At 40.0% G+C, this 27,526-nt stretch overlaps 1 protein-coding gene across 6 annotated transcripts in view; it reads left to right on the plus strand.

Moving 5' to 3' along the window:
• tnrc6ba (trinucleotide repeat containing adaptor 6Ba) overlaps window positions 1-27,526 on the plus strand; it is a 110,819-nt gene that overhangs the window by 51,756 nt on the left and 31,537 nt on the right. For 3 of the 6 annotated variants that reach the window (XM_057826547.1, XM_057826552.1, XM_057826553.1), the window contains exons 1-3: window positions 23,250-23,552; window positions 24,719-24,799; window positions 26,302-26,323. In XM_057826547.1, coding sequence (XP_057682530.1) covers window positions 24,743-24,799; window positions 26,302-26,323 — 79 coding nt within the window. In that variant the 5' untranslated portion in view covers window positions 23,250-23,552; window positions 24,719-24,742. Of the gene's footprint in view, window positions 1-13,274; window positions 13,302-23,249; window positions 23,553-24,718; window positions 24,800-26,301; window positions 26,324-27,526 lie in introns of those variants that run through there. The other 3 variants (XM_057826551.1, XM_057826550.1, XM_057826549.1) reach the window with 3 other exon arrangements.

The raw sequence follows: 27,526 nt of genomic DNA on the forward strand, positions 1-27,526 counted from the left end.
TATTATCGGACCGATAATTATTGGTCCGATAATTATCATGCACCTCTATTTATTACCTACCGGTACGTTTTATGGCTGGGTTGAAATAAAAGCGGTTGCGCGACGTCTGTAAACGAGGGTTTTGAGAGTAAAACGGACAAATCAAAAATAGTTCGGGGCCTTAATGTGCCATGAATCTGCTATGGCAGACATATTGTTCTTTCAAACACCAGTGTTTTTGGCTTAAAATACAGCAGTTTATTTTAAAGAGGGTTGCAAGAGCAGAAACTGCTTTTTCAGTCTTGTCTGTGTTTTCCGCCATATACAAATTAAAACTGTTAAAAGTAATGAATGGGAGAAAATGATGTGGTGACTCCTAATTACGCAATATCGTACACGTATATTAGCATGAAATGACTTATAATGAGTTGTCATTGACAGTTGCGTAAGCGTTGCTATTGCTAAACTGTTCTTTTGAGGCAAAAGGATTGAAGGAAAACTCATATTTACGTCAATGTTTGTCAATTTGATGAGTTAAGATGTGTGTTTACAAAGTCATTTCTTAATAATGACATAATTTCTTTGAATAGAATTGTCATTGTGTGTTGTGTTCATTGAGTTCATTGAGGGAAAGCTCAAAGTATGTCCGCCTGTGAGTGCTTTATGACGGTGGAGGGGCTCAGTGACACCCGCTGCTCGGAAATTAGTGAAGTTGACCCCCCCCATCAGATGGAAATTTATTTAAAAATGACAGCAATCGTTTGTGCTACGTTTGTGCTTGTTTTTCCTGTGAAAAGTTTCGTTTGTGCTGCAATCGTTTTTTAAAAATATTTACAATTATTTTATAGGTCAACCAGCCCCCCGTTTTGTTTGTGCTGCAACGATGATATGATTTTAATTTGTAGTGTTGACATCACGTATCCCCCCCCAGTTCTTAATTTGTAAATCATAAGGTGCCGGATCGCAAAGTACACATGACAGAGCAGGGATGACGAGACGGGCACAGGTCCTGGAACAAACGCAGAAAACAACACGCAAATGCCCACTTGCCATGCTGTGGGACTTACAAGCCTCAATTTCAGATAATATCCATGGTATAAACTTTATGACAACAGTTTACAATTATTTAGGCGTTAACCTGGCTAGCTGCTGCGGCGCTAGCCTCCTGCTGCACCCGTTCCTGTCCATTAGCATGATCGCTGCAGCTGCCCTCATTGCAGGTTGTAGCTTTTCTGACTCGTTTTGAACCATCTTCCTTCTTTTTCAAAAAAGACAGTTAATTCAACTGCCTTTTTGGCATGTTGAAATACCGTTTGATCTTGGCTGCTTGCTCCCCAGATGCCGCAAATTTCCAAAGTTTGTCTCCGAAATCTACGACTCTTTAAAAATGACATTAAATTTTTATAAACAACAAGCAATAACGTACTGCACGTAACACGTCACCTTTGCTCATTAATATTCATGACGTTAGCAACTGTTGCTAGGGGGGGGTCAAACTTGCGTTTGTCCATCACGCTAGATGCATGTAAATAGTGTATGAACGAGATGTTTACTGCGCTAAACCTACCAATTCTCTCCGGAAATGATGTACCTGGTGCCAAATTCACTGGTAAAGATGTGGAAGACTATACAAATGTTCAGTTAAAGAGATGGCTTGAGTGACGAGGGCTGAAAAAGAGCCGACCTGATCCAGAGGTAGCTTTTTCATCGACCTTTTTCTTGTGTGCATTGCCTTACGCCACTGACAATGACATTCTCCTGTTTTAACAAGCTTTACCACCATATGCCCTGTCTTTCTTATATATTATATCCTCTGGTTGTCTTACGTCTCTAACCATTCTTGGGGGTAATTTATATGGCTATTTTTGTGTAGGGATCGCAAATGCTACTCAATGACAGCTAACGAGCACTTTTAATTTTTTCATTAATAACAAATCTTCCTTCAATTGATTTATCTACACTTCGCCCTCACTGAAGTTGTTACTTTACAACAGAAAAGGTAACAACAGTGGCACCACAATTTAAATTTTTTTCAGGTCATTCATTGTCAGACAGAAGCAGCACGGCAAAACGCCACGCTAAAAAAAATAAGTAAAAAATATCAAAATGGCTTACCTCTTCGTCCTCTGAAGGACCATGTCCCCCAACAAAATGTTTATAGCATATGAAGGTGAATGGCTTCATCTCGCTGTCGTTACACTGGTGTTTCGGACGTCCACACAAGTTGATCCATAGTTCACTTTTTTCCCCCCCCCCTGAGTTTTTGGCTTGGGAAACGTATGAAGAAAACATCCTTCACACGATCATAATGTCTAGATTCATTGCTACAAGTTCCATAGCAGCAGTGTTTACTTGGCATGTTCTTTTTTGAAAGATTACCGGCAGAAAACAAGCAGTAATAGCATGGGTTGTATGCGAGCGCGCATCTGTGTTGACCCTTTTCCGGTTTACGATGGTGACGTCATGCAGCCTTGCTGTCTAAAAATAGGATTCGTGCGGTACCATATTGTTGGGATTTGTTCTGTAAATGAATTTATGCAAATTATTTAGGGCTGTCAAACGATTGAAATTTTTATTCGAGTTAATCAATGCTTAAAAATCAATTAATCGTAATTAATCGAATTTCAAACCATCTATACAATATGCCATATTTTTCTGTAAATTATTGTTGGAATGGAAAGATAAGACACAACACGAATATATACATTCAACACACTGTACATAAGTACTGTATTTGTTATAACAATAAATCAACAAGATGGCATTAACATTGTCAACATTCTGTTAGAGCGATCCATGGGTAGAGAGACTTGTAGTTCTTAAAAGATAAATGTTAGTACAAGTTATAGAAATTTTATATGAGAACCCCTCTTAATGTTTTCTTTTAATAAAATTTAAAATTTTCAAACAAAAAATAATCTAGTAGCTCGCCATTGTTGACGTCGCCGAGCAAGACGTCACATGGGCTCCCTCCCGTAAAATAAAACCTGTCGCACTCAAGCGCCAGCAGAGGGCGGCAAAACTCCCAAAAAAACGCAAGTAACAAGTGCATATGACCCTGAGCTGTCATTTTAATCTGTTTTAGCGGTGCATGTGCGTTAATTGCGTCAAATATTTCAACGTGATTAATTTTTAAAAATTAATTGCCGCCCGTTAACGCGATAATTTTGACAGCCCTAAAATGATTATTTTATTTTATTCATTTTTTAAAAACGTTTTTATATTATTATTTTCTTTACACGAGAGGTGCCGGATCTGCCCAAATAAGTCCCGGAACACAGGGAGGCCAAAATCAAGAATCAAATTAACCCCTGATCCCCCCAATTTATTCCAAAATGGGCCCGAAATGTTGCTATTCATTTATGCTTTGTTTATAATGTAAAAATTTTCATTTGTGCTGCTATCGTTTTACAGATTTTGAGATGTTCGAGTGATGACGTCAATCGCAGCCCCTCCGTTGCGGATGACGGAGCGTACCAAATCTCTCAATAACAGAGGGATTTCCCAACAAATAGCGCAAACGTAACACAAATGAACGGTACCCCTTAGGGCCTGTATTGGGGCGCTGTGGTTCACATCACCACTCGAAATATTTATTATATTATTATTAAAGTTTACTGCAAAAATTGATGTTTACACTAGGTGTTGGGACACCACTCTGTTATTGAGAAAGTTGGTACGCTCCGTCTTTTTACATGAATTACAGTGGCTGCTGCTGACCGAAAAAAACCCTTCTAATATGCCTCCTCTTCGAATGGGCCGGAGGAGGCGTTTTTGAACAATATAATGAATCCGAGACGTCGTCTAGTTTCACACGTATGAACACCCCGAGCACACATAACATAGGAAAACAGCACAGCTCTGCCAAATACCTCCATGTCTGTAAATAGCCTCCCTTCCTCTACATCTTTCCTTTGGCTTTTCTGACAGGCGGTCCGGACTCATCCATCACTCGGCCTTGATGTGACAAAATCCAGAAGGTCACAAGCTTCGGATATGGACATCGAAGTTCATATGTGCTCAGAATTGACAGATGATGAATTTGTTCAAAACAATCTTCAAGTGTTATCACATTTTTCCATTCCATTGTGCTTACACAGTCATGTTGTGTTGGTTCACATGCCAAATATCATTTCAATAAATACCGAGAGTATACAGCCAACGTTTTAATATGTTGATTTAGAACTCATAAATCAACTTACAACAACGTTTTTTGCCACAGTAATCGCAGTTGTGCTTGCCACCCCTTTTATGGCCATTTTTCATGACTCGGGATGGAGACATTTTTGCTTTCCTGGCACAGAAACGGCATGCCTCAGTTTGCTCTTATTGGTCAACTGCTTTCTCATGAGGGCGGACATCAGAACTAGAGTTGTCCGATAATAACTTTTTAACCGATAACTGATGCTGTCCAACTCCAGAAATCCAAATATGCGTTCGGAGTGGTAAGAAAGTATTATTGTAATGCAAAAGATTGTTATTAATTTTTAGACCCAAATGAATATGGACATTGTGTAGGCCTTAACATGCTCTAAAACTCACAAAAATTTGCAGATATATGCAGCTTAGCGTAAATTTTGATAATTTTGCAACCTTCCGAAAAACCATAACAAAATGACTCAACAGTGCCCCCTTGAATTTTTCAAGAAGGCCTATCCTATAAGGCTTTTTTCAATGTAGAGCGATGAAAATTGGGGAGGCGATACCTTGTGAGAAACTGCAGAAAAAAGACTATTTGACCAATATCCCAAAGCCAACAGGAAATCGGGTATTTTGGACTGAATATGAAATGTTTATTGATTTACAGGGTGCACATTTCAGACCTTAGCGCCGGGGAAGTTGGTTGGATCCTTCTCAAAATTGGTGAGACTGTTCATGAGACATATAAGATCTAAAGTTATCAAAATGGTGAGTTTTCATTCATGGGCCTGATCTAGGCGGGGTGCCAAAGTCATTTTTTCTGGCAACACGCATGAACACGACTGTTAAAATATTTGGCCATTAGGCCTGGCGCCCCCTGCGGGGAAAAAGAAATGCCCTTTTTTTTACCAGACGGGCACCTCCTCCAAGGGAAAAAAAAAATCAATTGACCTTAAATCTGCATCAGGGGAGCCTCGAGACATGTTCAGCTGCCTGATAAAACATTGAGGTTTCATTGAAGCAGAGGGGTCCAAACAGGAAAGGGAAAATTGACCATCGCCATTTTGTCTCACCACAAATTTTGAACAATCATAACTTGGCAGACATACAACATATCTGCGCCAAATTTTCCGTGCTTGTTGAAAGTCGTACACTGAAGGGTCCTGTAGGAGTCATTTGCATCAACCCTACAGTGCCAACTAGTAGCAACAGAAAGTCACTTATTTTACTTATACATGTCCAGTTCCTTTCAGGTTGGTCAGTGTAGTTACAAGACCTTTTGTAATAGTACATTTTAAGGCCCATGTCCACATGTCTCTGTTTGTTGCCGTGACGACCCTTTGTTTGCCATTAAAAGGAAGTACATTTCTTCAGCGATTTCAGCAGCTTATAGAGTCACAAAATTTAGCATTGTAGGTCAAATTGGCTCAATTAGAAGGTTCATTTTGGTTTTGAGTAAGGGCATGACTGCACAGCTTAGTAGCACCTCCTTTTTTGGAGGCCCATCTTCAATAAAGGTATTTTTCACCTAGGTGTGTGAATGTCTCTCTCATCCTAGGATATAAAAAAAAACATCTCTATCAGCCATGCCCACAACACAGAAGAGACTCCACACACAAAAAGAGGCCAGTTTTGAGCGCATGTTAGTGTCTCATGAGATGATGAGAGGGGGACGATCTGCCACCACCCTGAGCTACGTGCCGTCCGAGTTACGTGATGTCTGAGTTGTGCCAAACTGTGAGGGTCCATTCAGTCCAGCTTGCAGGCCTAGTTGCTAATTGTACTGCGATGCCCCACTGGATGCTTAAATGATGGTAAATGTAACAACTTCAAGGTTTTCCAAATAAAATGAACATTCTGTGAAAAATAAGAGACCAACTTCAACTGAAGTTATAGAAAAAGTGTCAAAATAATGTCCCATATAAACAAAATAAAATGAGCCAAAATATCTGTCATTAAATAAAAGGAATAATTCACAAATAAATCACTTTTGCACTAGTTACCCCAAAGAGCCACTAGGGGGTGACATACATATATAATACACATAGAATACAAATACAGTCGGGAAATTATAAGACATTCCAATGCAATGACAATTCCCAAGATGCATTTTGCTAGGCTTTTGTACAGATTTTTCAATTATAAAAATGTGTTTTATTACTTTTCCTAGTTGACTATTTCTTTCTGGTGACATAGTAATTTAATTTATAATTCCTTATTTTTCATTAATTGTTCATTTTATATGCGCACCACGAGTGATTAGGGTCTTTCCTTCGGTTAATATATCCCAAGCATCTTAATTTGGAGACATCTAGAGGTCACGTAAAGCACAGGTGCTGTGCTAAGTTGTGACCAGCCCATCAACAAAAGTTGTAGGTAATTCACGTATACTGGCTTGATACTAATATTTTCTGATATTGTTTCAAACACTTTTATTGAATGGGCGATATTGTCGGACAACTCTAATCAGAATGATATTTCAGAACGATATTTCGGAGTGGAGGAGGCTACGGTAAAGTTGGGAATTGCGTGTAGACATAGCAACAGTAACTCGGCGATTCTGTGCCTGTGTGTCTTGGTGCCTTTTCCTGTTTAAGTCTTGCATGCACATAAAGTGCGTCCTTACAATAGTCCATTGTCTCGTCCACCCTCCGCTCTTCCTGTCAGGTCAGAATTCACGGAAATAAGGACACGGCGCAAAACAAACAGAGGCGGCTAGGCTGCAGCTCTCCACCCACTGGTGGGCCCTCTAGGAGGAATTCATACTAGCTTCAGTTTAAGGGGCTGGCGGCGGCATTCCTGCCAGGAAGCTAATCAGTATCGCATCCCAGTTTGAAATGTATGTAATGCATGCGAATGCTGAATAGGGGGATACAAAATGAAAGCAGACGTGACGGGAATTTCCAGCTAAAGTTTTACATATTACACTACTGTAGTTCATGTCTTTTCTGAGAACATATTTTCTTCCATTTCTATTAAAATTGACATTCATTTTTTTGTAAGTGAGGGGGAATACAATTAATGTACTTGCCAAGACAAGTATATTACATACAGCTGGTTGGCTTGTCTTAACCAATGATTCAGGTATTTACTTGCCAATACGCTGTTGTTACGCTTGTTAAATAGCCACTGAGATACATTTCGGTTGGATTTAAATCAGAATAATCTATCCATCCATTTTCTATATTTGACTTCTGCTGTGAATTTTTCTTAGTTTATAACTTGTAGACGTTCATTTGCTGCTAACCCTCTGTTTTCCGAAATTTCCAGGTTCGCGGTGAATCAGTAACAGGCACACTTTTGCTCAATAGACGATGTTTATTGATTAGAAAATGCAGAATAAATGAGATTTATTGATTACAATCCCACAAAAGCAAGCAAACAGATATCAAAAAGAAGCAAACAAAGTGTAACGTGATGCTAGATTTGAGTTTGTCAATCTCAGAATCCCCACGTTACGTCACAGTACAACTAGTTGTCCCTTAGAAATGAAAATCGCTTACCGTGACAAACGAGTGGGAGGCCAACAACACTGCAGTAAAGCGTCAAAAGGACAAAAGCCAGGCGACCCGGGTCGTACGTGACGCCACTAATGTTTTCCGAAATTTCGAAGTCCGCTGGTGGATTAAGTATGGATCACCCAGCTTTTGTCCTTTTGACGCTTTACTGGAGTGTTGTTGGCTTCCCACTCGTTGGTCACGGTAAGTGATTTTCACTTCTAAGGGACAACTAGTTGTGCTGTAACGTAACGCAGGGATTCTGAGATTGACAAACTGAAATCTAGCATCACGTTACAATTTGTTTGCTTGTTTTGGATATCTGTTTGCTTGCTGTTGTGGGATTGTAATCAATAAATCTAATTTATTCTGCATTTTCTAATCAATAAACATCGTCTATTAACCAAAAGTGTGCCTGTTACTGATTCACTGTGAACCTGGAAATTTCGGAAAACACTCTCCCACTGCAAATGGGTTGTCAATGGCAGACAACGAGTTAAAGAATGTCTGACCGAGCCATGATAGCCATTATTTTACAGTCAAGCGAAAATGCAGTAATTTAGTAGTTTTCTTTTAATTAAAAAAACGTATCGGTACAGTATGGGCATCGGCCAATACCACACAACTGGGTATCGAAATCGGTACATGAGTTGTTACATGCACACGTAGACCACAGGTGTCAAACTCAAGGCCCGGGGACCAAATCTGGCCCACCATCTTTATTTTGTGTGGCCCGTAAAATCATATGCATCGACTTCGTTTCTTGCTCAAAAGAAAAATGTAGATTTTCATCAGGTCACACCAAATAAGGCTGAAACAACTAATCGATTCTAATTTGATAATTGATTTTTGAGCAAAGCGAAAGAGTTCACTGCTACATTCAGGTTGGGTTGCTGAATCAATTGTACAAAGTGTCGAGAGTTAGATTGTCTTTTGGGTTGTTAGATCCAGTGTGTCTCCATCAGAGGTGAGCAAATGAAGCCAATTGTATTGTTTGTATTCTTTATGAGACGTTACTACTTAGCATGGAGTGCTAAGCTAGTTAGCGATGATGCTAATCAGTGTCTTAAGTGTCCATTTGTTGTGTGTTTTGGAGAAGCATATTAGCACATGAGTTATTGTGAAACAGTAAAGTAAATGTTTAGTATATGTAATAATATCAGTTAAAATGCATCCTTATGGGTCCGCAGTTACAATGTACTACAGTATGTAACTATGTTATGGCCTGCAACAAAAATGAGTTTTACACCAATAATTTAGACTGAAAAACAGTCAAATTAATGCTGAGGAACAATGAAGTCCCCGATGAATCCACTCTACATATGTATGTAGGAGTGTCAGATGTGACGATAGGTTTGTGTACAACTAGCTAAAACTAGCGAAAAAGAACAGGAGGACAGTGAGAGGGATAGGAAAGCAATATAGACCCTAGAATAGAATACATAGACTAGATGGGGGCCACATGGCCCAGGACAAAGGATAGGCTGACTAAACATAATTCATCCTATCTGGTGACCATAGGTAGGTAGTAAGGCTTTACATTTACTCCATTACATTTACTTAGACGTCGCAACAATAACCACATGACTACATTATACCAATCAGAGGTAACAATCTTTTCAGCCACTGGGGGATGCTCATGCTTTTTGGACGGATGACATTTCAAATGTTGTTCTGGTCTGAATTCAATGATTTTTTTGTGTCATATTTTTAGCCTAATATGGTCATGCTATAGGGTATAGTACAGTACAATAATAACAGTTCATATAGATGAAGTTGTGCAGAGAGGAAAAAAATCTGACATTGTAAGCAGCTACTCATAATGTTACCAATATTCTTTTCACCAAATACTTTTTTACGTGGACTTGAGTACATTTTTTGGATGACTACTTTTACTTGAGTAATATTATTTAAAAGTAAACCTACTCTTATTTGAATAAAACTTTTGGTTACTCTGCCCACCTTTGCTGATGACTAACCAGGGCCGGCCCATGTCATTTGGGGGCCCTAAGCAAAATAATGCCAAGGGGCCCATATTTTTAGCCAACCATTTCGTCACAGTGTACTGTAAAACCCATACATGCAATCCAATCCATACGTCCATATTTTGTATATTAATCATATTTTGTTGCACTGCATACTTCAAACTTCTCACCCCAAATGACATGTAATGACAAGAAAATGGACGTTATTCACGATTTCACGAGGATTATTCACGATGCTCTATTAACAACATATAAAATGAGGTTACCAGATTAGGGGCCCCCTCGTGGTCAGGGGCCCTAAGCAGCTGCATCGTCTGTGTATTGGCTGGGCCGACCTCGTGACTAACTATAATAAGGAAAGCATAAATGTTAACCGCGTGGACAATAATTCTAACATGGAGTAAGTTGAAGCAAAATAAGACAATCCAAATAAGCACACTGAAAAATTTGTGAATGATTACAAAGATTTTCACCCACGTTCATTTTTTTAAAAAGTTGAATTTGTCATTCACTGTTTTACTGAATGGTTTTACATCCTTTTCACAAATAGAGCAGAATCAGGCAAGCAAAACGGGTTCAATTTGGGACTTGAGCATAATAGTCCATACTCACACAGTATGTTCTCTGCTTGAACTATTTTTATCCTTGATTCTATGTCTATATCTGTTTTTATTGCAACAGTGGGATCTCTCTGAAAAGAAAACAAACTGATTTATTTCCCAGACTGTTTGTAGATGTTCAGAATGTTGCCAGTGTTGGAAAAATATGCATCCGAGCATAACATATAAACCCCACTATTTTCTTTCCATGGGAGTTATAAGAAAAAAAACACAATATCTGAAAAGCATAAATGCTGCGGTGATATTTTGGAGCAGGAGTAAAGGATTTGCTGAGGAAGCAAAATGGACTCCACCCTGTTTTGCGAGTGTCATTGCTTAGGCTTGTAAGAACGAACACGTGAGCCCTTATGTGGAGTGTGTGTGGCATCGACTTGGAGCGCTGCTGGCTGATGTAGAAGTCAGACTGCGGTTACGGAATGGATGGACCGCTGCAGTTCAAGTCCAGTTTTGATGAGTGCATTGCAATTGTGGTTACATAAGTACAGACTGTACACTATATTGCCAAAAGTATTGGCTCGCACACTCTTATGAATTGAACCCGATAGACAACCTCTTGCGCACCACAGCGGAAAGAATCTAGTTTAATAAAGGGAAAAGACATTTTTTCCGATGTGCCATAGCGGAGAAAAATGTCCAATATTATTTCAGCCAATCAAATGTCAGTTTCTGAGCTTGCCCCGCCTACTCGTACGCATCGGCTACCCACTTTGCAATGCACTGTCAATGACGATTTGCGATACGAGGCTCACGATACGGCGATAGAACAATTATCGATATATTGGTCAGGAAATCAATAAACAAGTAAACAGGAAAAACAAGCTCTTTTCATTCTTCTCACTTGTAGACGCCCAATCCATTTGAAGTGGGAGGGTGGCAGCGAATGAACATTCGTTCATTCGCTGCCATCCCTCCCACTTCAAACGGATTGCGCCGTCAGTGGCAGCCAATGCCAGGCAACAACTTAATTCAAGGGCATTCTAGTGCCGTTGTCTGGAGTGTCCAATTCAGTTAAAATTAATTGGATGTCTAGCGTTATCAATGACAGCCAGTGAGCTAACGTAGATACCGTTCTAACGATAGTTTGGTGTTTTTTTTAAAAAGTGACACCTTTTTAAAACGACAAATCTATTCTTGTTGGGAGAGTACAGTGGTATGAAAAAGTATCAGAACCTTTTGGAATTTTTCACATTCCTACATAAAATCACCATCAAATGTGATCTTTGTCAAAATCACACTGATGAAAATACAGTGTCTGCTTTAACTAAAACCACGCAAACATTTATAGGTTTTCGTATTTTAATTAGTATGCAAACAATGACAGAAAGGGGAAAAATATGTAGGTGAACCATCACATTTAATATCATGTGGCCCACCTTTAGCAGCAATAACTTCAACCAGACGCTTCCTGTAGCTGCAGATAAGTCTGGCACATCAATCAGGACTCATCTTGGCCCATTCTTGTCTACAAAACTGCTGTAGTTCAGACTTAGATTCCTGGGATGTGAAAGCCAGAATGCCGGAATCACACGAGGTGATACGCGGGATCCACACTGGTGCAGCTCCAGCGACCCTGGCCGGCTAGACGCTGACAACCCGGCCAAAAGGCCAAACTCCGCGTAGTCACCTTAGCCTTTAAAAAAAAATTTATTTTTTTAAATTAAACCTGTCCTGTTCAGCTGTTTGACACGGAGAATTTAAGTCTAAGTGTCCGGTTGGTCTGAACAGTTTTAATATTTCACACTGAGAGTATGACATACTCCCATTGTGATCATTCAACATACCTCGTTTATTATGACAAAACAGCAAACAGGAAGGGGTTATGGGGGAACAGAAGAAAAGAAGAGAAACACAAACAGCAACAAGAAATACATTGAACGCCTACACTAACTATGAATATGTTGCTGCTACTGTATTTCTGGTTGACATCATGTGGGGGGCCTGTTGGCCAGGGAAAGAAAGGGAGTGGGTGGGGGAGTCTAAGCTAAGTGATTGAGAGGGGTAGAGTGTACACAAATCAGCTCTGTGAACTAGAAACCAGTAATCATGTGAATCCCTTGTGAGTGTAAGCCAGTTGGCAACCGACCCTACACCGCCCCATCGACAATCCCGGCACCGGGACCCCCTACCCGGGCGCGCCAGCCCCACCAAACACGCAACAGCCACGCAGACGAGTGGAGCACCAACCCAGGGCCATGGTCCCCACCCAGCAAGCCCGGGGAGGGAGGGATGGTGGGCGTGGCAGCGCAGCCCATCCCTCCTCCCGCAGCCCAACAAAGGAGCCATCATCACCCTGCCCCCGGGATCCAGGGTGGTCGCCCGGGCCACCCGCGCCCCCATCAACCGGCTTTCAGGAATGGGAAGAGGGTATGCACAGCCGCAGCCCTCCAACCGGCACAGCACGCCACGGGATCCCCAGCAGCCCACCAAGCCCAGGGCAGGGTCCCCCACCTTAGTCTTAAACTCTTTCCATTTGTAGACAACTTCTCTGACTGTCAATTGATGAACATCCAGACTTTTACAGATGGTTTTGTATCCTTTCCCAGCTTTATACAAATCAACAATCCTTCACCGCAGGTCTTCAGACAGCTCTTTTGACCGAGTCAAGATGCACATCTCATCAAGACATTTCTTACCAGGTGTGTGTTTTATATGGGGAAGGTCAGCTTCAAACCACTCGTCGGTGATTGGGCACACACCTGACTTAAATTGTTTGGTAAAAATTGGTTTCAATTGCTCTTTAAGTCTCCTTAGGCAGAGGGTTCAGTTATTTTTCCCCCCTTCTGTCATTGTTTGCATACTATTCTCATTAAAATATGAAAACCTATAGATGTTTGGTGGTTTTAGTTAAAGCAGACACTATTTTTGCATCTGTGTGATTTTGACAAAGATCGGATCACATTTGATGGTGATTTTATGCAGAAATGTGAGAAATTCCAAAAGGTTCAGATACTTTTTCATACTACTGTATCCATAACCTTTCGGCTACAAAGTATTTTTGATATATTGTCACACCCCTAACAGGAAGGGCTTTGTCAGAGTCTCAGACGGAGAAAGGCGAAAGACAGCAACACATTGAATAGGTACCAATTTTTTGTCTTTTTTTGTGTATTAAACATTATTTTTCTCCATTATACAAGGCTCGCGATAACGACTATCATATTATTATTATTATAAATACGACTTGGTGGTGATGTTGACTTGGCATTTTCAACTCAAAAAGTGCTATTTGCCATATTTATGAAACAATATGAAGGCATAATGAGTGCCATTGACGGCGCTAGACGTCCTATTCATTTTGACTGGGTCCCGGTCAAATAAATTGGACGTCTACGGCTGTCAATGGTAGCCAGTGAGTGAACATTGCTACTATTCTAGTGTAAAATTTTGGCTAGCAACTTGCTGGTTCCTTTTTCCTAAACGTAGCTAAAACTTTCTGGAAATACTTACAGCCTTGTATAATCACACGGTGGCTTAAGGGTACGGTGGAAATATTTGTAGCGTCATGATGACACGCAGCTAAGGGAAGAAAAAGCCTCACGGGGGCTCACAAAACGACAGCGGGCCAAACTAATGCCACACATTTTAAGGCGATGAGGGAATGGAGCAGCATTTTATATATTCCCATATGTGTTTTGTTGTGTGTGCCTTCTCCACAAAGTGATTAATCTGAGCTTCAGGAATGCGCGCTCAATGTTTAGTCTTCAGCGGCTCCGTCGCCAACCCTTGACCCAACCAGACCGCCAGAACGTCTTTAAAAGACATCATATGTCACCTTATCTAAACGGAGCGCAGGTCCATCCGTCCTGTCCTCCATCATAAACCGCGCTAAGTATTTCGATCACAGCAGACTTCAACGGGCCAGATTGGCATTTCCTGTGGGCGGAGCCGGGGAGCAGACACATTCTTGGGCCAGTCACCTTCACTTCCTGCCTAAGCTAACGCCGCACTAAAACCCATGCAGTGTGGACTAGCTTTACACTTCACTTTCTCATCCAGAGGGCAATGATAAGTATGTGTACTGTGCTATCGTTCATATAGGTGTGTGTAAATAGACTTAAGCGAGGCCACAGTATCAGTTCGATGATACTTGAGGGAACATAACATTAAGAATTTGATGATAATATACAGTAATTGGCACAAATAAGAAATACAGGCACGTTTTGGGAATGGGGAGCACCTGGAGAAAACCCACGCAAGACACAACTGTGAGCCAGATGTGCTAACCACTGTGTTATAATCAGTGTTGGAACTAACGCCCCTACATTTGTTACATTTTTTTTTAGATTTATTTATTTGCAAGGACAGTGCATATTAACTTTACAACTATAACAGTGTTGATTGCTCTGAATGATGATTGGATGATCTGTCTGAGACTGAATGCCTTTTTGATTGACAGCGAAATGAGCGAATCCGTGATCTTGTCGTATTAAAATGCACATGAGGCATTTTTCAATTTTTATTCAGTTGTTCTGATTTGAACCGGAGACTTCCATAATTATCCTAGCGACACTTGTTTTCTTTAAAAATGAGTAGTGAAAAATCGAGGTTATTTCTGGTGTTTTTTCAATGGGTAGCTGCTGGTGTTTGATGACTTGACTTCTGGCACTCTAGTTTCTTTCCCTACTGAGCAGCCCCTCCACCATCATAAAGCAGTCAGGCAGCCACACTTTGAGCTTCTCCTTCTTAAAAGATGGACGGATGGATGTGTGAATGGTTTTAATTTTACGGATGGATGGATGGATGGATGGATGGATGGATGGATGGATGGATGGATGGATGGATGGATGGATGGATGGATGGATGGATGGATGGATGGATGGATGGTTTATTTTTTTTGTTGTGGTTGGTTGGTTGGTTGGTTGGTTGGTTGGTTGGGTTGATGGTCGGGTGGGTGGATGGGTTGATGGATAGATCAAATGATGGGCTGATTGTTGGTTGGGTGGGTGGATGGATGGATGGTTTGGATGGATGGTTGGGTGGATGGGTTGATGGATGGACGGTTGGGTGGGCGGGTAGCTGGTTAGTTGTTTTTTTTTGTTGGTTGGATGGATGGGTGGGTAGGTGGATGGGTTGGTTGGTTGGTTGGTTGGTTGGTTGGATGGATGGGTTGATTTTTGGTTGGTTTGGATGGATGGATGAATGGGTTGATTTTTGGTTGGTTGGGTGGGTGGGTGGGTGGGTGGATGGGTTGATAGTTGGATGGATGGATGGTTGGTTGGTTGGTTGGTTGGTTGGGCGGGTGGCTGGTTAGTTGTTTTTTTGATGGATGGATGGATGGATGGATGGGTTGGTTGGGTTGATGGTTGGATGGATGGGTGGGTGGATGGGCGGGTGGCTGGTTGGTTAGTTGTTGTTTTTTGATTGGTTGGATGGGTTGATGGTTAATTGGATGGATAAATAAATGGGTGGGTAGGTGGATAGGTTGGTTGGGATGATGGATGGTAGAGTTGATGGGTGGGTGGGTTATTGGATCAGTTGATGGGTTGATGGTTGGTTTGGTGGGTGGATGGCTGTTGGTTGGGTTAATGGTTGGTTGGGTGGGTGGGTTGATGGTTGGATGGATGGATGGATGGGTTGATGGTTGGGTGGGTGGATGGGTTGATGGTTGGGTGGAAGGATGGCTGGCTGGCTGGCTGGATGGTTGGTTGGATGATTGATTGATGGGTTGATGGATGGATGGTTGGGTGGATGGGTTGGGTGGATGGATGCTTGGATGGGTGGGTTCATTGTTGGGTGGATGGATGGATGAATTGATGGATGGTTAGGTGGCTGGGTTGATAGTTGGATGGATGGATGGATGGATGGATAGATGGACAACAGGAAATAACCAGTAAATCCCCCAAAATCAAATAACTGGTGAACTGGTATTGCACAGAAATCAGCGAGAATGACTCACAATCTACAGGGAATGACCCAGAATTCCTTCTAACACTTCATTCAACATGAGTCTACACTCTTGCTGTATATAACAACCAGCACGAAATAATTTCCACTCCAGAAATTGGCATTTTTTAGCTTACCAATATATTCCTTTGTAGATATGTATTAATTTTCAATCCAGAAAAAAACTGTGATATAATTGAACTGTATTTGAGGATATCCTGCCATTTTGTGGTGAATAAAATTTTGACTTTCCTTTAAAATCCATACAAGCGTGGGAAAACTTTTTACTTGGCGGCAGACGTGGTGGAACACGTCTAGTGTGTAATATTATGACTCACAGGGGAGTCACGGTAATGCCTTTCGTGGACTTGTACCCCTGAATCATCATGATTTTTGGTCTCCATTTTTCATTTAATGTCTTTTTTTCCTGCTGTGTTCACAACCAAATCTGCATGGTTTCAAGACTCGGCTGTCAAAAAATGTACTCCTGACTGTGCAGATGCATATTTATGTACACGGCGGTAAGTTCGAGGAGGTGTGACAATCAATTACAGTCCCAGGGGTCAGCAGCTGCACCCGAGTGTTAATATTCGACAGCTGGAACTGTCGGCGAGTTTTACTATTGATGCGAGTGTCGTAAGCGAACCTCAAGCAATCAGTCAATCATGCGCCGTTCTAGTGAAAGGAATCTTTGTACATTCCCGTAGCTAGGCATTTGTTGAATTGCACATTAGTGCTTGTCACAGAAACAGTTCTCTCCATTTTTAATTAAACATCCATTTTCTAAAGTGTTTGCCCAGATTAAATATCTAAAAAGAACCATTGACGGCAAAAGACGTCCTATCCATTTCAACTAATGGATTTGACGTCTATTTTATTCCCAGAGCAAAATACACACCGGCCATACTTATTTGAATTCATGTCTTTCTGCTTTTCAATTTACTGTATTAGTTTGTTTTCATTTTGTTTTTTAAAGTTTGAATATTTTTAAATACATTTTATTTTTATATATTTTTTATTACTCATGGCTTTAAAAAAAAAAAATCTCAAAATTTATTCTTTTATTAATCCATTTTATTTCAAATCATTTTTATTTTTATATACTAATACTACAATTGGGCGTCACATGATGGGGGCCGCAAAAGTTTGTCTCGTGGGCCGCAATTGGCCCCTAGGCCGCAAGTTTGAGAGTAGAGTTCTAAAAATAAAAAAACAATCACAATTCTTACAATGCATATTACCTTATCGTAGAATGATTCACCATTTTATCATTACTTTACATTGTAGGTGCAGTATATTATTAGAATTTATTTTAAAATGCTATTACCTTAGATAAAAATTGGGGGAAAAAATGTCCATGTAAATGCCAACCTACTTTGTAGACATTTCCAGATAAACTGCAATGATCACTTAAAGTGTATTTTTGTGCGTTTACACCCTCTAGTGGCTGAGACTGAGAGTTGCTTTTCTGTTTTTGTTTTTTTGTTTTTTTTTACGTACTTGGAGATGCTTATTATACTACTGCTATACTGCATCTTTATGATAATTTGTTGGGTAATTGAATTGTGTTTTTAATGTTTTTCTCAAACGTAGTAAATATACTGTAGAAATTGAATCTTTTCTGCACATGCATCAAAACAAACCTTTGCTGAAATTTCCTTAAAAAGTGCGAAGGAGCTACTTTCAGTACGATTCAAGAATATAAGCAGAAAGTTTTTATGTTGGTGTAAAAGTCTCAATGACTACAAGTTACTTTCAATGATTTTAATTGTGACGATTCAATTAGTAATACAGACCACCCTATCCCCGCAAAAATCGAAAATCTGCTAAGTAGAGGCCTATCGGGCACGGTTTGTAAAGCAGCACGTGCTGAAAATTACGACATTTTCTCTCATAAAGTGTGGTGTGAACATTTTAGTCACTTTTTTTCACATATATAACATTATTTAGCAACTTAAATATTTATTGTTAGATAATAAGTATTAGACTTGAATGCTTGAATCCAGGACTAAATATTTCATTTAAATCTTAAATGTAAATCTTAAATTTATAAACTAAATATAAATCTTAAATATAAATCTTACATCTAAACCTTAAATCTATATCTTAAATCTAAATGTTAAATATAAATCTCAAATGTAAATCTTAAATTCATATCTTAAATGTAAATCTGAAATATACTGTACATATCCTTCATTTAATCAGTGTTGCTCTCCGGTCCAACAGAGACCCCTCGTGGCGATTCATAGTAAACTTTACTGGGCTCATGTACTAGGATGTAAAAGTGACACGAAAAACACAAAATACTCTTTAAATAAAGCTTCTCCAAAATGTATTTTATCTAGAGATTGTTATTATCACAAGGGTCCATTTCCAAGAGCCAACTGCCACCATTGAGTAGGTTTTATTCATTTTCAAGCAACGTAAACAAACACAGACTGAGCTTTAACCAGACACTTGCTGTAGCTGCAGATCAGTCTGGCACATCGATCAGGACCAATCTTGGCCCATTACAAAACTGCTATAATTCAGTCAGATTCCTGGGATATCTAGCATGAATCGCTGTCTTTAAGTCATGCCACAGCATCTCAATGGGGTTCAGGTCTGGACTTTGACTTGGCCACTCCAGAAGTGTATTTTGTTCTTCTGAAAGCATTCTGAAGTTGATTTACTTCTGTGTTTGGATCATTGAATTGTTGCAGCATCCAAGCTTCAACTGTCTGACGGATGGCCTCAGGTTTTCTTGCACAACATCCTGATAAACTTTTGAATTCATTCTTCCATTAATGATTGCAAATTGTCTAGTCCCTGAGGCAGCAAAACAGCCTCAAATCATGATGCTCCCTCCACCATGCCTAACGATGGGGATGAGTTGTTGATGTTGGTGAGCTGTTCCATTTTTCTCCACACATGACGTTGTGTGTTACTCCCAAACAATTCAACTTTTGTTTAAGCAGTCCACAAAATATTTTGCCAAAACCTCTGTAGGGTGTTCAAGTGCCTTTTTGCGAAAAATAAACAGGCAACAATGTTGTTGTTGTTTTGTTTTTGTTTTTTTTTTTGACAAAAGTGGCTTCCTCCGTGGAGTCCTCCCATGAACGCCATTCTTGGCCATCGTTTTACATATAGTTGATGTGGGCTGTGGACTGGACTGTGCCAGTGATTTCTGTAAGTCTTTAGCAGTCACTCTAGGGTTCTTTTTTACCTCTATGAGTAATCTGCGCTGAACTCTTGGTGGACGGCCACTCCTTGGGAGAGGAGCAACAGTGCCAAACTCTTTCCATTTGCAGACGACTTCTCTGACTGTCGATTGATAAACATCCAGACTTTTAGAGATGGTTTTGTATCCTTTCCCAAGTTTATATAAATCAACAGTCCTTGATCGCAGGCCTTCAGACTGCCATGATGCACATCAGAAAATGCTTCTCATCAAGACAATTCTTACCAGGTGTGTGTTTTATAGTGGGCAGGGCAGCTTTAAACCACTCATCAGTGATTGGCCACTCACCTGACTTAAATTGTTTGGTAAAACAATGTCAATTGCTCTTTAAGTCTCCTAAGGCAGAGGGTTCACTTATTTATTTCCTCCCCCTTCTGTCATTGTTTGCATGCTATCCTCATTAAAATATGAAAATCTATAAATGTTTGGGATGTTTTAGTTAAGGCAGACAGTTTTTACATCTGTGTGATTTTGACAAAGATCACATTTGATGGTGATTTTATGCAGAAATGTGAGAAATTTCAAATGGTTCAGATACTTTTTCATACTACTGTATTAAAGAGGTGTCATTCAACTAGTTGTCAGTTGACGTAATATCGCAAATGTTATGAAAATATTTTTTAAAGGTTGAAAAGTTACCTAGTGTTGCTTTAATAGTTGTATCAATACAAGGGCGTAGGTTTGCGTAGGGTCGGTAGGGACATAACACTATCAACTTTTTAGGATGCTCAGATGGTCCCCACCAACTTTTAAGCAACTTTATTTGCGTTATACAATGAGTTCTGCTGTAAAGGTAATTTAGATTGTCTTCCCATGTGTTGTTAGGATAGAATTGACCCTACCATTATTAAGTGAATTACTTTCATTATGTCCAGACTTACATTTACCCCTTTTCACTTGCTATTTAGTAGTGCCGGTCCATTTTTCCCCCCCCAAATGCACATTTGATTGGCTGATGACTAGAAACCCCACATTCACACAATCCCGACAGAAATGCATGTCAATATGCCACCTCCTTTGAAGAGGAAGGATATTAGAAGTTTTTTTTGTCCGGCCAGCAGCAGCCACTGTAAGTAATGTAAAAAGATGTCAATGTTGTGGAGGTGGGGAATACACCACTAATAATTTTTCTACTAAAAGTCCAACCAGCATCAGAGTTTGCATAAAATTAAACTGTGTGAACTTGCTAACCTGTAAAACTCGAGTAGGAAGCTGCATATAGAGCCTACCCACGTACCACGTGTTCGCTGTAGGGTTCCGCCCACTTGTCCGTCAAAACGACTCTGTATTAGCATTGTTTTCAATTGATGGCGCAATTTAAAATGCATTTCATGGAAGACCCGGTGCTTTCTGATGCCGCAAACTCACTGGATCTGTTGCATAAAAGGCGTTATGAGGAAAAGCTTCGTTCTATACAGTCGCCAGATCCATATTTGATGCCCAAATCGATGTTTTTCGACCCACTGTCTTCGTCCTGTCTGCCTGACATCTGCTACGCTGATATTTACAATGATCTTGTCCACACAAAATCAGCCTATTCTCACGAAAAACTTCAAGAGCTTGGACACTTATAAATACTTCGTTGCTGGTTGGGTGAAACAGGTCCTCGTTTGGCAGGAATCTATCTTGTGCTTGGAAAGGTGAGTTACGAAATTTTCAATTCGAATTCTTTTGTTATTGCTAACATCCACTGTCAAGTCTAATGTATTTCATGTCGTTTGTCAATGGAGTTAAGGCTTTTAATGTTTTTATGGTTTAGCGATAGCACTCACTACATACATACGTGTATGTTGTCGGCGATTAGCCTAGCAATGATCTTAATTGTGGTTATTTGTCAGCCCCGTAGACGAGGCCAGTTTCTTTTACTTGGTACCAGCTAAATATTATTCAAAAAATAACGATGGTGGAAGAAAGGGAAGTCACAAACATCTTGAATTTGAAACTATGTCGTACTACGTCGTATGTTGTCGGCGATTAGCCTAGCAATGATCTTAATTGTGGTTGTCAGGCCAAAACCCTCTAAATATATATTAAATGCATCTTACTGGATATAAAATGACTACTACATAGTCTGTGGTGATTTTTGGGTGTCCAGTTTTCACGTCGAATTGCAGCCGTCCATTTCGCTCTTCTCTTTGGATCCCTCGGAATACGGTAAAACTTCAAGTCTCTCCTTCCATCTTCTCTGTTAGTGCAACCAACAGCCACACACGCCTTCACCATTTTGATTATTAATGTTAAGGAGCAGAAAAACACGCCGTAAATAGGAGAAATGTACGTAGGCGTAATAGGTTAACACTATGTTTTGACGGACAAGTGGGCGGAACCCTACAGCGAACACGTGGTACGTGGGTAGGCTCTATAGAGGTGTCTTCCTGTATGTTTTGTACTGTTAATGTTAATTCAACTGTGCATTTTGTGCATTTATTCATTAATTAAAATGTATTTATTTTCTACATCATTAAAAAAAAAATTTGCAGCCCATGCACATATTACCCCCCCCCCAAAAAAAAATTCAAAAGCACAACCACTCTAAGTTTCCTTAATATGAATTGAGTATTTTGAAAAATGACTTTCTCCCTCTGAAAATAATTAGGGCTGTCAAAATTATTGCGTTAACGGACGGTAATTAATTTTTAAAATGAATCACGTTAAAATATTTGACGCAATTAACGCACATGCCCCGCTCAAACAGACTAAAATGACAGTACAGCGTAATATCCGCTTGTTACTTGTTTTTTGGTGTTTGGCGCCCTCTGCTGGCGTTTGGGTCCAACTGATTTTATGGGTTAGTACCATGAGTGAGCATGGTGTAATTATTGACATCAACAATGGCGAGCTACTAGTTTATTTTTTGATTGAAAATTTTACAAATGTTAATAAATGAAAACATTAGAAGGGGTTTTAATTAGGGCTGTAAAAATTATCGCGTTAACGGGCGGTAATTAATTTTTTAAGTTAATCACGTTAAAATATTTGACGTAATTAACGCACATGCCCCGCTCAAACAGATTAAAATGACAGCACAGTGCAATGCCAACTTGTTAATTCTGTTTTTTGGAGTTTTGTCGCCCTCTGCTGACGCTTGGGTGCGACTGATTTTATGGTCTTAAGCACCCATGAGCATTGCGTAATTATTGACATCAACAATGGTGGGCTACTAGTTTATTTTTTGATCGAAAATTTTACAAATTTTATTAAAACGACAACATTACGAGGGGTTTTAATATAAAATTTCTATAACTTGTACTAACATTCATCTTTTAAGAACTACAAGTCTTTCTATCCATGGATCGCTTTAACAGAATGTTAATAATGTTAATGCCATCTTGTTGATTCATTGTTATAATAAACAAATACAGTACTTATGTACCGTATGTTGAATGTATATATCCATCTTGTCTTATCTTTCCATTCCAACAATAATTTATAGAAAAATATGGCATATTTTATTGATGGTTTGAATTGCAATTAATTACGATTGATTAATTTTAAGCTGTAATTAACTCGATTTAAAATTTTAATCATTTGACAGCCCTAATCGCCATATTATCGTGAGCCTTGTATCGTAAATCATATCAGGAGAGGTGCCCACTCCTAGCCATTAGTATGCTGAGAGATATCAAGTAAATAGTGATTTGAGGAGTTGATAAATGAGTAAAATGTGACCTAAACAAATTACCAATGCATTTCCCCCACAAGTACCTGTACTTTCTGCATTTGTAAAGAACTCAATGTGAGTGCCGTGCCCTTGCCACATCCTCTTAGAAAGTTTGCGTTTTTTCTCCCGCAAGTAAAGTGTCATATTTGTCTGAGCAACTGCCTCCAAGTTTATGAAGGTCAAAAAAAAGCGTTTTTGATGCATCCCTCTCGATCCCGAGCAGCCAGTCAGAACGCTTCCACGCAGCTGCCACTGGCTGCTGGCCATTGGAGACTCTTCATGCTTAGCAGCAAAATGGCCGCCCGTCTACAGACTGACTCCACAGCGCTTTGAAATTGAACATTTCTGCATATTTTTGCTTTACTCGGCAGCAATCAAACTACTTGTTTACAAGCCGGTGGCGCGTTGCGCGTGTATTTTCATGATAGTTTCATTTACTTGACGTACCCGCTCAGGCGTCGCGGTTCTTGTAGCTTCGACGAATGCCTCAGAAAGCTAAAAAGAAAAAACGCACTGAAGCACTTTAGCAGAAAGCTCGCTAGCTTTTCTTCATATGTGATTGCTGAGGTGAGTGTCCAATGTCTCTTGGTTGTTTTGCTATTTCGCTAAATGCAACGTTGTCTTGATATTGCGTCCAAATAGATTATTTTGTGCTAACGCTGTTAGCTTTGGCTACTTGTAGCTGTCAATGGGAAATTAGCGTAGCCTGCTAAAGCTTGCTGGCATGATATCTGGCTATGTTTTAACAGTCAAATTTTAACATTTGCTTCATAGCCCGGTGGGTGACAACTGTTTAAAAGGTTTTCTTTTGGTGTGAGTGTATCTGTAGTCAAGAAAATGACAACCATTCTTGCTAGCAACAAGCGGGACTGTGTATCATGTATGTACATGATGATTGTTTGAACCTGTAAACTAGTATATATGTGTATAAAACACGCAAAAATGTTCATATTGTGTTTAGTTGGCACTGTTAATCTTTAAGCACTGCCGAAAAAAGTGGTTATGTGGCATTAGCTAGCTAAATTTTGCTCTTGGTACAATGACTGGAAGGTTATTAGGTAACGCAGTGTCAAAAATTGCGTGATAGAATAGCGAGTGAACACAATTCAGTTTAAAAACCAACGTGAATTTGTTTTGTTTTTTTCACCATATTTAGTGTCATGTGTTCACATAGTGCTCCGGATGTCTGAGAATGCTATCAGAACTTGAAAGGAATCACAAGCATGCTATTTGAAATGGCCATTGGCGTTTTGCAGACAGTCATTTGTCCTTCATAGATCCTACATATGTCCTCTTCACCGGAGTACTTTATGCCAAGGTACCAACCCTGGCGTTAATTGATGCACTGCCATTCTCCACATATATGTTGTGTCAGTTGGCCCTGAATATTAATGCAGCACAGTACTGAAGAAGACATAATCGCATCAGACTCTTGACAAGATGACTCGGCCAACTTAACATACAGTTTTCCCCTTTTTTGGCTTTGTAAATCTAAAGAGGATGAACTTAAACGTTGTGTCAGTTTCTCCATAACCTTATGCTAGGGATAATTAGTGTTTCTGCTCCCCTATGTAAAACGTTATTCTTCGCTTTTCCACCTATTGGCTTAGTAAAGTTTTCTGAATAGATGTCTTACACATGTGTTCCCACATGGCTCTGATATAATGTCGCTTTTTTTGCGATTCAGATTGAACTAATGATTGTATTTTGATATATCGCGCTTATCCTGGTAGAAGAAACGACTGGAGCAGTAGTTCATGGAAGACAAGAAAAGGAAGAAAGAAGACAAAAGGAAAAGGGAAGCCTCTCAGAAGGTACGGTTGTGTTTCATCATGTTTTAATCATACAACCCCTTGCGAAAAAGTATGGAATCACCAGTCTCGGACGAGCACTCACTCAGATATTTTATTATGAAGAACAATCTCAGATTAAAAGCTTGAAAAATAATGAATTAGTTCAAAAGTGCAACTCTTTAGCATTTAGAAACACTAAAAGAAAAGAATAAAAACATTGTGGTGGTCAGTAAATGTTACTTTTATAGAGCAAGTGCAGGGAAATATATATGGAATCACTCCATTCTGAGGAAAAATGATGTAATCATGAGAAACAAACTAATAACAATCAAAACACATCTCTAGGATTTAGTAGCACCACCTCTGGCTTTCTATGACAGCTTGCAGTCTCTGAGGCATGGACTTGATGAGTATTCTTCATCAATTTGGTGCCAACTCTCTTTGATTGCAGTTGCCAGATCATCCTTGCAGGTTGGAGCCTTGCTGTGGACCATTTTTTTCCCCCATTTCCACCACAGGTTTTCAATAGGGTTGAGATCTGGGGTATTTGCAGGCCATGACATTGACTGGATGAGTCTTTCTCCAGGGAATGCTTTAACAGTTTTAGCTCTGTGGCATGGTGCATTGTCATCTTGGAAAATGACAAACATTTTCAAATGAAGGGATAAGAAAACTGTCTAAAATTTCAATGTAAACTTGTGCATTTATTGAAGATTTAACCAGTCATCACCCCAGTGCCTTTGCCTGACATGCAGCCCCATATTATCAAGTACTGAGGGAATTTTGATGTTTTCTTCAGGCAGTCATCTTTGTAAATCTCACTGGAACAGCACGAAACAAAAGTTCCAGCATCATCACCTTGTCAAGAATCTGCATTGGACATTGATTGTTGTTTTGATTGTGATTTATTTGTTTGTTTCTCACGGTCTGTATTATATTCCTCAGAATGCAGTGATTCCACATATATTTCCCTGCATTTGCTCTATGAAAGTAACATTTACTGACCACCACAATGTATTTTATTAATTTCTTTTAGTGTTTCTGAATGCTAAAGAGTTGCACTTTTCAACTAATTCATTTTTTCAAGCTTTTTATCTGAGTTTTACATGATAAAATGTCTGAGTGAGCGCTCGTCCGAGACTGGTGATTCCATACTACTGCTAGCGATTGTATTTATGGGCATCACCGAGCGTTTTAGAATTACGTTCATCAACACAACATTATGTGTGTGAGGATGTGCAAAATTAAAAAAATGTCTCATTATGAGTTAACTGTTCTAACGACTGTCTTATGTAGCATGCCAAAATGGTGGCTACAAAAGTGAAGTTGTACAAAGGCTTTTAATGAACGTCATTTGATTTTAGTACAAGAAATGCTACATTCAGCTCATGTCAATGCAGCTTGGGCTAATTGACACAAATGGTCAGGCCCAGTCATTTTATTTCAAATCCTAAATTTCAACAAATTGTGTTTCAAATTTATTGGAAAGATTTGCTCATATCTGTTTCTTGTCTTTACTTTAGGTTACAGAGCAAAAGAACAAAGGTAAGCAGTACAGCAATTTATGAAAAGTGAAATCATACTTCTTTGAACTCATCTAACCTCCATCTACTGTATATACACTCACCGGCCACTTTATTAGGTACACCATGCTGGTAACGGGTTAAACCCCCTTTTGCCTTCAAAACTGTCTCAGTTCTTCGTGGCATAGATTCAACAAGGTGCTGGAAGCATTCCTCAGAGAGTTTGGTCCATATTGACATCATCGCATCACACAGTTGGTGCAGATTTGTCGGCTGCACGTCCATGATGCGAATCTCCCGTTCCACCACATCCCAAAGATGCTCTATTGGATTGAGATCTGGTGACTGTGGAGGCCATTTGAGTACAGTGAACTCATTGTCATCTTCAGTCTGAGATGATTCCAGCTTTATGTCATGGCGCATTATCCTGCTGAAAGTAGCCATCAGAAGTTGGGTACATTGTGGTCATAAAGGGATGGACATGGTCAGCAACATTACTCAGGTAGACTGTGGCGTTCCAACGATGCTCAGTTGGTACCAAGGGGCCCAAAGAGTGCCAAGAAAATATTCCCCACACCAGTGCACCACCACCACCAGCCTGAACCGTTGATACAAGGCAGGATGGATCCATGGCTTCATGTTGTTGACGCCAAATACTGACCCTACCATCCGAATGTCGCAGCAGAAATCGAGACTCATCAGACCAGGCAACGTTTTTCCAATCTTCTATTGTCCAATTTCGATGAGCTTGTGCAAATTGTAGCCCCAGTTTCGTGTTCTTAGCTGAAAGAATTGGCACCCGGCGTGGTCTTCTGCTGCTGTAGCCCATCTGCCTCAAAGTTCGACGTACTGTTCGTTCAGAGATGCTCTTCTGCCTACCTTGGTTGTGACGGGTGGTTATTTGAGTCACTGTTGCCTTTCTATCAGCTCGAACCAGTCTGGCCATTCTCCTCTGACCTCTGGCATCGACAAGGCATTTCCGCCCACAGAACTGCCGCTCACTGGATATTTTTTCTTTTTCAGACCATTCTCTGTAAACCCTAGAGATGGTTGTGTGTGAAAATCCCAGTAGATCAGGAGTTTCTGAAATACTCAGACCAGCCCTTCTGGCACCAACAACCATGCAACGTTCAAAGTCACTCAAATCACCTTTCTTCCCCATACTGATGCTCGGTTTGAACTGCAGGAGATTGTCTTAAACAATGTCTACGTGCCTAAATGCACT

Source organism: Corythoichthys intestinalis, chromosome 21 (genome assembly GCF_030265065.1).
Source record: "Corythoichthys intestinalis isolate RoL2023-P3 chromosome 21, ASM3026506v1, whole genome shotgun sequence".
Taxonomy (NCBI): domain Eukaryota; kingdom Metazoa; phylum Chordata; class Actinopteri; order Syngnathiformes; family Syngnathidae; genus Corythoichthys; species Corythoichthys intestinalis.